General features: G+C 40.2%; 2 protein-coding genes across 4 annotated transcripts in view; one reads left to right on the plus strand and one right to left on the minus strand.

Moving 5' to 3' along the window:
• scai (suppressor of cancer cell invasion) overlaps positions 1–8332 on the minus strand; it is a 192397-nt gene extending 184065 nt beyond the window's left edge. Inside the window, exons 1-2 of the mRNA XM_043720180.1 lie at positions 8195–8332; positions 7872–8065 (exon numbers count right to left, since the gene is read on the minus strand). The gene's annotated coding sequence lies outside the window, so the exon portion shown is untranslated. The remainder of the gene's footprint in view (positions 1–7871; positions 8066–8194) is intronic.
• A 258-nt stretch (positions 8333–8590) lies between these two features.
• Positions 8591–12703, plus strand: part of rabepk (Rab9 effector protein with kelch motifs) — a 66627-nt gene continuing 62514 nt past the window's right edge. The window contains exon 1 of one of the 3 annotated variants that reach the window (XM_043720187.1): positions 8591–9308. In XM_043720187.1, the coding sequence (XP_043576122.1) occupies positions 9117–9308 (192 nt within the window). In that variant the 5' untranslated portion in view covers positions 8591–9116. The remainder of the gene's footprint in view (positions 9309–12703) is intronic. The other 2 variants (XM_043720185.1, XM_043720186.1) reach the window with 2 other exon arrangements.

Raw genomic sequence — 12703 nt, forward strand, 5'->3', positions numbered from 1 at the left:
AAACACATTGAGTTCGACCCCATCTTCTCAGGGGTGGTAAAGGAACCGGAAGTGACTTCACCACAGGAAATAACATCACCACAGGAAATGACATCACCAACCCAAACATATAAATAGAAAGCAGGAATTTTCAGCAGTGCTTCGCCTGAGGCCCACCGAAGATGTTACCTAGTAGGGTAACGAAACGTCTGGAAGTGAACCTCCAAGCTCAGCCAGCAAATCTACATCCAAAACCTCAACCTGAGCTACAAATCTTCTCAAAACTCACTAAGATCATGTACAGGTTATCTGCATCAATAGAGCTTCCATATCAGCATGTAAGCCAAACAGCTTACTGTCTGATGGAACACGGCAACACAAATTTAGCTCTACACACTTTGGTAACTGAATATATAGGCACAAAATGCATATTTTTTAAAATCTTGAGCTTTTACATAGAAAATAGTAAATTTAAATCATATTAGAATTTACTGTTGTGACAATTATTTTACAAAAATCGTCTATTCAATCTTCATTTGATTTGTTTAAAGTTTTGATTTCTCTTTATTGCTCAAAAGGTGAGGCCTCTTGCTATAAATTCCACCCATCATCCATTGCCCAATGTCCATCTGTGACCCTGGTCAGTAAACAACTGCAAGACTTTTCACCCAACACAAACACATTCTGGAACAGCAACACTTGTAGATTCATCTGTTACATTTTATCAACCCTTAAGGTACCAATCCTAATTAGGTACTAATCTCTAAAGATTAGTCTAGAGATGTACAGCATGGAAACAGACCCTTTGGTCCAATTCGTCCACACTGACCAGATATACCAACCCAATCTCATCCTATTTGCCAGCTCTTGGCCCATATCTTTCTAAATCCTTCCTATTCATATAACCATTCAAATGCCTGTTAAATGTTGTAATTGTACTAGCCTCCATGACTTCCTCTGGCAGCTCATTCCATACACGAAACGCCCTCTGCGTGAAAAAGTTGCCCCTTAGATCCCTTTTATGTCTTTCCCCTCTCACCCTAAACCTATACCCTCTAGTTCCGGACTCCCCGATCCCAGGGAAAAGACTTTGTCTATTTATCCTATCCATGCCCCTCATGATTTTATAAATCTCTATAAAGGTCACCCCTCAGCCTCCGACGCCCCAGGGAAAACAGCCCCAACCTGTTCAGCCTCTCCCTATAGCTCAAATCCTCCAACCCTGGCAACATCTTTGTAAATCTTTTCTGAACCCTTTCAAGTTTCACAACATTGTTCCTATAGAAGGGAGACCAGAATTGCATGCAATATTCCAAAACTGGTCTAACCAATATTCTGTACAGCTACAACATGACCTCCCAACTCCTACACACAATGCTCTGTCCAATAAAGGAAAGCATTGAAAACACTTTCCTCACTATCCTTTTTACTCAACTTTCAAGAAACTATGAACCTGCACTCCAAGGTCAGCAACACTCCCCAAGACTTGACTATTAAGTGTATACGTCCTGCTCTGATTTGCCTTTCCAAAATGCAGCAACTCACATTTATCTAAATTAAACTCCATCTGACATTGTTGTGAGGTGTTGAAATGTAACCAAAGACTGAGATTCTACTGAATTTTTGAACAAGAGTATATCACAAATTAAAAATATACTTCCACTGTAAAGAACATTAAAGAATAGCTGTGCAGATTAATTTGCTATCTTAATGGCCAATTAATTTTAAACATATTTGTAGAAAGATCCCTTGAAAATAAATCCTAATTCGAAGTTTGTGTCTAAAGTTATGCAGAGGGAGGGTAAAATTGTAAAACGCAATTCTATTTACATTAGAAGAAACAAAGTACAGTAAAACAAAACAGGAACCATTTAAACAGGTAACTCAAAATCTGGGGTAAAGAAGAATCAAATGCACAATGTCATGATTATTTATTCTTTCCTTACAATGTTGCTCGTATTTGTTTCCCTCATACCTTTAACATTAGCTTTTAAGCATCAAGATAAACAGTGTCCACATTCCCTACGGTCAATCAAGAACCAGATGGAGGTCACACATTCCTTAGACATCAAACATTGATGTAACATTAATTCAGCTTTCCAATACCACCATGATATGTTAAGCTCATTCTTTCAATGCAAACAACAATACAATCTGCTTTACCATGAGGCAAGTGTAAAACAAAAACAAAATTTCATTGTTTTGTTTGGTTCGGAGTAATTCCCAACACAAAAAAGTTAAACTAACATACGAGTTACTTGTGTCAAAATGTTAACTGATCTGTTGGAATGTTACTGAAATTTATTTTTCAGTATTCTTAAATTCTCTTTGTTTATTAATCAATTTCAAAGCTCCATGGACAATTTGTAGATAAAACTAAAATGCACACTAAAATTACCCACACCACATTCAAAACTAAAATACACAATATATTGGCTCACTTAATTCTCTATAAAAAGACACTATTCAAAAGGGCCACAACACACTGCAGCACACCAGAACTGCAAAAAGAGGAAGAGGAACACCTATACAAGGTATTCGCCAAAAACGGATATCCTCGCAATTTCATCAACAGATGCCTAAGGGAAAGACAACGGAACGAGGACATGCCGCAACCCAAAGGACTAGCCACACTACCATACCTCAAGAACATCTCTGAACGGACAGCCAGACTACTCTGCGTGTGTGGCTACTAGGGATAGCTGGTCGTGTCGTTTCGTGGCTAGTTGGTGTTCATGGATGTGGATCGTTAGCTGTTTTCCTGTTTGTCCTATGTAGTGTTTTGTGCAGTCCTTGCATGGGATTTTGTACACTACATTAGTTTTGCTCATGCTGGGTATCGGGTCCTTCGTTCTGGTGAGTTGTTGTCTGAGTGTGGCTGTTGGTTTGTGTGGTTGGCAGGGACAGGCCACTATAAATGCCGGAGGAAACACCACAGAAGCGCTTCACAGGAGGCTCCCAAGCACTGAGGATGTCACCTAGACAGGGGACGAAATGTTTGCAACAAAAACTTCCAGCTCGGCGAACAGAACCACAGCATCAATATAGATAATTTTAAAATCATAAAATGTGACAGAAATATTCTAAACGTGATTATTGTTTACACTCAATTCCACTATTCATTCTTGCATACTAGTTCTGTTTTCATCCACCTTCCTGATGATTAGTTGTGGCTGGCTTAGTCCAATCCTGTTCCATGATTTACCATTAAAATATACAAGAAACACCCAAACTACTTGCCCTTCAACTTTTACTTCCTTCAACTGAATAAGAGCCTTTCATTTGTGTAATTCTTGCAATTACATGTTCATTAGTGACTGGGAACTTTGTATAAAAGACAATGCATACTTCCCAGCTAATGCACCCAATTAGGCTTTTTGAACTTCTGCCTTATACAAAACATTCCTTCCTGACCCATTCTGTCTCAGAAAGATTACAGATCATGGTAAATTACAGTACCCAAGAGTTCTCTCACCTAAATGGTAGTCTACTTGACCACTGAAATCACCACAGTTCAGACCCATCTAAAATCAGCATGAACAGTTCCCATATAGCAATGAGAACTGGAACTTAGACTGAATTTCACAGGGGATGAATATTGTCCACTATCAAGTGAGTCAATAAAAGAAAGATATGTATTTAAGATAAATTGCTCAATAGCCAGGATGGAGAATGTAAGACTTCTTTTTAAAAAGATTGTGCGATCTGGATTGCACAGCCTGAAAAGGATAATGGAAGCAAATTCAATTATTCTTTCAAATATGTAAGGTATAGACAGGATAGATAGAGAGAATCCTTAGAAGAGTCTAAAGGCAGTAGGAGTATACTAAAGAGGGAAATCGGGAGGGCAAAAAAGGGACATGAAATAGCTTTGGCAAATAGAATTAAGGAGAATCCAAAGGGTTTTTACAAATACATTAAGGACAAAAGGGTAACTAGGGAAGAGTATAGGGCCGCCCAAAGATCAGCAAGGCGACCTTTGTGTGGAGCTGCAGAAAATTGGGGAAGATACTAAACGAGTATTTTGCATCAGTATTTACTGCGGAAAAGGATATTGAAGATATAGAAAGTAGCGAAATAGATGGTGACATCTTGCAAAATGTCCATATTACAGAGGAGGAAATGCTGGATGTCTTGAAACGCATAAAAGGTGGATAACTCCCCAGGATCTGATCAGGTGTACCCTAGAACTCTGTGGGAAGCTAGAGAAGTGATTGCTGGGCCTCTTGCTGAGATATTTGTATCATCGATAGTAACAGGTGAGGTGCCGGGAGACTGGAGGTTGGCTAATGTGTTGCCACTCTTTAAGAAGGGTAGTAAGGACAAGCCAGGGAACTACAAACCAGTGAGCTTGACGTCGGTGATGGGCAAGTTGTTGGAGGGAATCCTGAGGGACAGGATGTACATGTATTTGGAAAGGCAAGGACTGATTAGAGATAGTCAACATGGCTTTGTGCATGAGAAATCGTGTCTCACAAACTTGATTGAGTTTTTTGAAGAAGTAACAAAGAGGATTGATGAGGGCAGAGGGGTAGATGTGATCTATATGGACTTCAGTAAGGCATTCGACAAGGTTCCCCATGGGAGACTGATTAGCAAGGTTAGATCTCATGGAATACAGGGAGAACTAGCCATGTGGATACAAAACAGGCTCAAAGGTAGAAGACAGAAGGTGGTGGTGGAGGGTTGTTTTTTTCAGACTAGAGACCTGTGACCAGTGGAGTGTCACAAGGATTGGTGCTAGGTCCTCTATTTTTTGTCATTTACATAAATGATTTGGATGCGAGCATAAGAGGTGCACTTAGTAAGTTTGCAGATGACACCAAAATTGGAGGTGCAGTGGACAGCAAAGAGGGTTACCTCAGATTACAACAGGATCTTGATCAGATGGGCCAATGGACTGAGAAGTGGCAGATGGAGTTTAATTCAGATAAATGCAAGATGCAGCATTTTGGGAAAGCAAATCTTAGCAGGATTTATACACTTAATGGTAAGGTCCTAGGGAGTGTTGATGAACAAAGAGACCTTGGAGTGTAGGTTCATAGCTTCTTGAAAGTGGAGTCACAGGAAGATAGGACAGTGAAGAAGGCGTTTGGTATGCTTTCCTTTATTGGTCAGAGTATGGAGTACAGGAGTTGGGAGGTCATGTTGCAGCTGTACAAGACATTGGTTATGCCACTGTTGGAATATTGTGAGCAATTCTGGTCTCCTTCCTATCAGAAAGATGTTGCGAAGCTTGAAAAGGGTTCAGAAAAGATTTACAAGGGTGTTGCCAGGGTTGGAGGATTTGAGCTATAGGGAGAGGTTGAACAGGCTGGGGCTGTTTTCCCTGGAGCGTCGCAGGCTGAGTGGTAACCTTATAGAGGTTTACAAAATTATGAAGGGCATGGGTAGGATAAATAGACCAAGTCTTTTCCCTGGAATCGGGGAGTCCAGAACTAGAGGGCATAGGTTTAGGGTGAGAGGGGAAAGATATAAAAGAGGGTGGTACATATATGGAATGAGCTGCCAGAGGAAGTGGTGGAGGCTGGTACAATTGCAACATTTAAGAGGCATTTGGATGGGTATATGAATAGGAAGGGTTTGGAGGGATATGGGCCGGGTGCTGGCAGGTGGGACTAGATTGGGTTGATATACCTGGTCAGCATGGACGGGTTGGACCGAAGGGTCTGTCTCCATGCTGTACATTTCTATGACTCTTATGAAATCAGACCTGGAAATGCATGTGAAATGGAAAAGGAAACCAAAGGCTGTGGAGAAAAAGAGTTGAATAGCTCTTAAAGCACAATAATCCATATTTCTTCACTCTAAAGTTCTGTTACACAAGGCAAAAATATAGCCATTATTGAATTGATACCAAGTACTTCATTAAGCGTGATTTGTGTGTTAAAAAAGTTGCATTTATAGTGTCTTCTGTGATCACAGGACATCTCAAAGTGCTTTACAGCTAAACTTCTTTTGAAGTAAGTGTTATAATGTGGAAAATGTATCATCAGCATATAATCATCAAGCAGAAACTGTGTATTATATGTCCAAAATCACCTTGCAATTAATCAAAATTTTGTGAATCACTGTCACTGCTGTCATGCAACGAAACAGAAAAGCCATTTACAATGTCACACAAACAGATTATAATAACCTGACAACTTGTTTGTGATGTAACTTGAGGAATAAGTATTCCGCGACATGAGGGATGAACACCTCCTCCAAAAATACCCATAGTAGTTGTATTTTATGTACATTTGAGTACAAAGACAGGATTTCAATTTAATCTCATCCAAAGCATGGTACCTCCCAGAGTTCAGCCCTACTTAGTTCGGCAGTGGAAATAACATCACATTTCTCCAGAACTCTCCAAAGACACTACCAGACCTGCCGAGTTTCTCCCGCACTCTGCATTTGTTTCAGATTTTCATCATCCACAGCAATTTGCCTTGTCTCAAATGTCAACTTTTGCTTTTGCAATGGGACTTTAACTCACAATATTGTGCACTGGAGACAATGTTGCCAACTGAGTCATAGCTGAACTCATTATAGAGGCTCATGAGAAGTTATCCCTATTATTTTCTAAAACTGAAAATGCTAATAAATTATTGTAAACTAGAGAACAGGACATAAATTCTCAGCAATTTTGCTGTTTTTCCTTGCAGTCTAATAGCAAATAACTTACCACAGGGTCTTCAAAGGAAATCCTGTATCCTTCTCATATCACTTCACAGGTCTACATCTCTCTCTAACCACAGACAATTAATTACATACTCATTTCTCCCAACAGCAGTTGGTCGTTGAGGGAAAGAGAATATACGTAAACAACTGGTATTTCCATTATACATTTGACACAGTAAAACATTCCAAAGCACTTCACAAAAATAATTATCAAAATCTGGAAGAGCCACAGGAGGTGTGAGGACCAGTGACCAAAAGCATGGTCAGAGGTAGGCTTTAAAATGAGAATCTTCTTGGAAAGTGATGCAGAGAAAAAAGTGGTAACATTGTGTCATCTGTGTCTCTCCACACCACATCCCTCCCTCCCCCAGGTCATAAATTCAAGACACTCTAGAGACATGCACAAATATTCTAAAACCTGTTATTAACTCCCAAATGAGCAATCCTACGGTTCATCTATGTACTGAGGTAGCGGGAGTACTATGACAGTACTTGAAGATGCCCTCGCCTGGTGCCCATTATGAAACTTCAACCAAGACCAACATACATGTCTTTTATCACCCGTGGGACTTCGTAATGCAGAAATTAGCTGCTGCATTTCACTGCATTACAGCAGTGATGATAACTCTAAAAAACAACTGGCTACAAAACGCTTTGAAAGCTTCGATGTGAGAAAAGTAATATACAAATGCAATACTTTTCCTGACAATTATAATATCCAACACTCTTAAGATGTCTCTCGACAACATGCAAACACTTTGTGAATACCTCAATCGCCAGTCTTTTTAATGGGTCACAAAGAAAAAAGGGTGCCTCAAACAATCCCAAATTGTGATTCGTCTCTTTTGTCGCAGGCGAACGATCTGCCCAATAGTGGTTGTTATGGATAAACAGAAAATTGCTGGAGCATTTCGATGCCAACATCCCACACAACCGACCTCAGCATCCCCTCCCCCCACCTCTTTTGTTATAGATTGAACTTTCAGTCAATTTGTTCTATGAGGTATCGGGACATTTAGATTAGACATTCTAAACACAAAAATGCAGTGGGATAACTACAGGTCAAGAAGCGGCGGTTATATCCTGGTCTAGAAGCTGCTTTGATGAAGGTGCTTCTTGCACAGAGGTAGCACAACATGTCCACCTGCTGTCAGCCCATGGAAGCTCGTACCCCCAATCACATCTGTGCCAAATCTCCGCCCCGCCGCCACCATCCTCCGTCTTACCTGTTCGGACTCCCCTCTTGTTTCAATCCTCTGGGAGGCACGGCCTAAAAGGTGGCCAGGTTTTGAAAGCAAGAAGCTTCTCGAGCCGATAGCCGACGCGGGATCCTCACTCAGACCGACCACTCTCGTTCTGACGCAATGAAGCCGCTCGGTGCTACTCCTGCTTTTCTTTGATCTTACCCACCCCTCTTTACCTCACAGCCGTCTACTCTGCCCCAATCCTCGCTGCCATCAGCCGCCGCACCTGAGACCAACTGTCACCGACTAAGATACGGCCCCAACGTCTTTTACTACGCGCGCCTCACACTAACACCCCTCTTTACCTCACAGCCGTCTACTCTGCCCCAATCCTCGCTGCCATCAGCCGCCGCACCTGAGACCAACTGTCACCGACTAAGACACGGCCCCCAACGTCTTTTACTACGCGCGCCTCACACTAACATCGAGGCGCCGCGCCGGGCCCCGCCTCCTACCTTGGTCAGTGCCACAGCCATTGGCCGTGGTCCCGCAGCAAGCCCCGCCCACTCAACGACAGCCTTCTCCTCCATTGGACTCTCCCAGGTTCAGTTATGTGATCTCACAGTGGGGTGGGCAGGGCCGAGGCGCATCAAGTTTGGTTGCTTCTGGTTTTCGGCTGTGGTGCGGGACGGTTGGGAACCTTCAGCCAATCGGCGGCGGCTGGCAGTGTAGGACTGCCAGTTTCGTTTCTGTGTCGTTCATAAAATGTTAAAATAGGCTCCTAGTTATTTATTACCCTCACGATGTTTTACATTGCATAAGTGCATTGAAGGATCGGTACCAAATTTTATGCTTTCTCCCATTCGAAAACTGGAATTGCTATATAACGAGCTCAGAAAGTAATTGTATCCATCGTCATGGATGAATGAACAACTTCCCTTTGCTCCCCCCCCCCCCCTCCCCCGGCCAAGTCTACACCAAAGCTGAAATACCCTTTTCTCTTCAACACCACACCACAGTTCTTAGCGTAAAAAGAACTGGCACGTTTCCAAGTTTCCATTTTCCCAATAAAAAAGGGAAAGACAAAATTCCGGTCACATTCACAAGGATCTTGGTCCTTCCATTTATGTCCGCAATGTCTGAACCGTTCACAATCTCACTTCAGGATTAAGAGGTCGGGAATCTAAATTTCAGTCCTCAGATTTGAGAACGTCTGGGCTAACACATCAGTTCATTGTTCAGCCGGTGCTACTACCAATTGTGCTATCTTTTGGATGAGATATTAAAATGCGTTTTCAGGTAAAATCTCCAACGTCAGAAAGTGACGACTGCAGATGCTGGAGATCAGAGTGGAGAGCACGGTGCTGGAAAAGCACAGCAGGTCAGGCAGCATCCGAGGGGCAGGAGAATCGACGTTCCGGGCATATTCATCAGGGCTTCCTCGACACAAGATCCAACAGCACTGCTGCAGAAGCAAGGGTAAGATACCCGGCATACTGGCCAACATTTATCTCGCAATTATTGAGCGGATTATCCAGTGATCATTCACTCCATTTGTTTTCTTTCTCTTTGGATTGTTTCTACTCTGTGTATTCTAAAATGAGATCCTTATCAGATGAATATTTCATCTATCATAATTGTACATTATCAGTAGATGTTAGAAAATATTATTAAAGATGTTTTAAATGGACATTTAGAAAAAGCTCAGCGTGATGAGGCAAAAGCAATATGGTTTTGTGAAAGAAAATGTTATTTAACCATTTTATTGTAGTCTTTGAAAAAGTAACATGTACTGTTAATTAAAGGGAAACAGTGGATCGACTGTATTTAGATTTCCAGAAGGCATTTGATGTAATGCCACAATAAAGGTTATTGTGCAAAATTAAATAGCTAGTAAAGCTATATTCTTATTACTCCAAACATGCTGCTCAAAGAAATTGTCCTGAAAATGTCAATATGAACTTGTCATGTCAGCTTCATTTGCACATCTGATTTTTCCAGGGTGAGGTCCTGGAGACTGGGGCTATTTTCTCTCGACTGGTAACCTTGCAGAGGTTTATGAAATCATGAGGGGCACGAATCAAGTAAATAGACAAGATTTTTTTACCATGGTGGGGGAGTCCAAAACTAGAGAGCATAGGTTTAAGGGGAGAGGGGAAAGTTTTAAAAGGAACCTAAGGGGCAACGTTTTCACACAGAGGGTGGTGTGTATATGGAATGAGCTGCCAGAGGAAGTGGTGGAGGCTGGTACAATTACATTTGGAGGAAGCAAGGACTGCAGATGCTGGAGATTAGAGTCAAAAGTGTGGCACTAGAAAAGCACAGCAGGTCAGGCAGCATCCGTGGAGCAGGAGAGTCAACGTGTTAAGCATAAGCTCTTTATCAGCATTCCTGATAAAGAGCTTATGCTCGAAACATCAACTTTCCTGCTGTGCTTTCCCAATTACAACATTTAAAAGGCATCTGGATGGGTGTGTGAATAGGGAGCATTTAGAGGGATATAGGGCAAATGCCAGCAAATGGGAGTAGATTAATTTCGGATATCTGATTGGCATGGACAAGTTGGACCAAAGCGTCTATTTCAATGCTGTACAGCTCTATGACTCTGTATGTTAATTTAAATCCTATGATTATCACCATATCATTGTGACAAGTTCACAGTAATTCATCAGTTATATTCCATGCCACTATGTGGTTACTATTAGAGGATTTATACACCACTCCCACAATGACTTCTTGCCTTTAACATTTCTCATCTCCAGCCAAACCACTCCAATATCCTCAGTTTCCTGAACTTCAAATCATCCCTATTATGTTCAGAGCACTATTATAGTTCTTCCTTAACTATCACACACCTTTCAGTATTTAGGTCCTTAATCTATGTCATGTTGCAGTCACATTTCTATTTGTGCTATTAGTTTACGTTTTGGTTTGAATGCTATAAACATTCAGGTACAGAATCTTTAGATTTATCCTTTTATAATTTTTTGAACCTCCTGTGTTATGTTGATTTATTCATAGATTTGTCCTCTGTATCCCTTCCTGTGGTATTCTGTTTAATATTTCCCATGTTAATACCTTGCTTCCATTCTTTGACCATGTCTTCTCAAACACGATACCTTGCCTCCGCTATTTTGTTTAAAATCTTCTCAACTTCTCTCGTTATGTAAGAAACGCAGCAACCACTTTACACATAGTAAGCTCCACAAACAGCAATGAGATCAAAGCCAGATAATCAGGTTTAATTCTGTTAATTGAGAGAAAAGAGCGTTGCTGGACCAAGGAGATGATATTATCATCAAAAGTGTGAGATCACTAATTTGAGCACAGATGTTATGATCCCAGCTATTGTTATTGTTCCTGGAGTTTAGCTTTATAAATCAGAATTTGTTTTTATTTCATAAGGTGATCTTTCACTGAAACACAGGCATGCAATGCTTTAAGTTTAATTGTCACAATAAAAAGGTTGTGTCAAAGAAATGAAAATAAGAGTGAGCAATTTGAAAGATTTTAAAACCCAGAGTAAAATGCAATCCTATCTATCCCAACACCATCACTCTATAGTATTCAAACACCAGTGAAAGTTTGTCTCTTTATCACTTCTACAGGTTTAACTTAACAGTTTGTTTTCCCAGTCTTGAAAGTTTGATAGCCCTTTATCTTGATTAGTCACATAACATAGCTTATACACAATTATTTGCTTCAAATAATTCCTAGGAGTTTTTTCTATGGTTTTTCTCTGGGTTGCTCCCAGCACAGCCAACAATTCTAAAATATAGACTATCTAATAGACTATATCACAATCCTCTTTGTGAGAGCTGCTAATTTGCTGCAGTTTTCTCTGGATTATAAATGTTCGCTCCTCAAAGTATTTCATTGGCTGCAAACTGCTTTTAGCTGTCCCGAGTTAGTAAAATATCTATTTAAATAAATAAAAGGAATTGCATGTAAGTGTCAAAATGCATATAAATTTCCTTTATAAAAAAAGGGGAAGATTTTGAACATTACTCCATAAAGAACAGCTCACCAGTAAATCATAGTAATAAAATAAAATTCAAATGGATTAGAGCCTATCAGAGACAAATTAATCTGCACAGGCCTTAGACAGTTAATAACTCGTTGAGGACTAGGATGAACTTACTGAATAGTTTTTTTTACTTTGATGGTTATTTACCTATTCTTCTCCAATATGGCTTGTACTAAATTTTACACACAGAAAACTCAAATCTTAAACAGACGTGTTGAAAACAAACCTTTGCTGGTAAATTTCATTCAAAATCAATGAATAATGTGTAGGGAAGAAAAACGATATCAATTAAAACTAATGGAATCATGCATCTATTTACATTGCTTAGAGTTATAACATTGCACAGCCAGTCTTTTACATTAGGAACACCAGTATCACATTTTCAATTGTGCATCATTTATTGTGTGTGAGATTCATATTTTATTTTTGTCGTGTCCTCAGAGACAATTTACCAACGATTCACTGTAGTTGAGGAGCACATTACTCATCCTCATCAAATAAAATATAACATTTTGCATAGGTGACTACAACTGATGACTGTAAATTCACCATAGTTCTACCAGACCATAAGGCTGGGCTCTCATTAGAGAGAAATGACTTATGGTGATTTAACCTGAAGATCAACATGCCTCAAGCAAAAAGAGAGAAGTTGAGAAAAAGAGTTGAACTGAATCCATACTGTTGGCATCATACTGCAAACCATCCATCCAGCTAAATGAACTAACCAATCCCCTTTTTTATAACAAACAACAGTACACAACAACAATAACCTATAGAAATACAATTTTTTTGACATACTTAATAGAAGTAAAGAATAACTACATTTAGAATGAAGATGTACTGTGCA

The sequence above is a fragment of the Chiloscyllium plagiosum genome, chromosome 30 (assembly GCF_004010195.1).
Source record: "Chiloscyllium plagiosum isolate BGI_BamShark_2017 chromosome 30, ASM401019v2, whole genome shotgun sequence".
In the NCBI taxonomy this organism is placed as follows: domain Eukaryota; kingdom Metazoa; phylum Chordata; class Chondrichthyes; order Orectolobiformes; family Hemiscylliidae; genus Chiloscyllium; species Chiloscyllium plagiosum.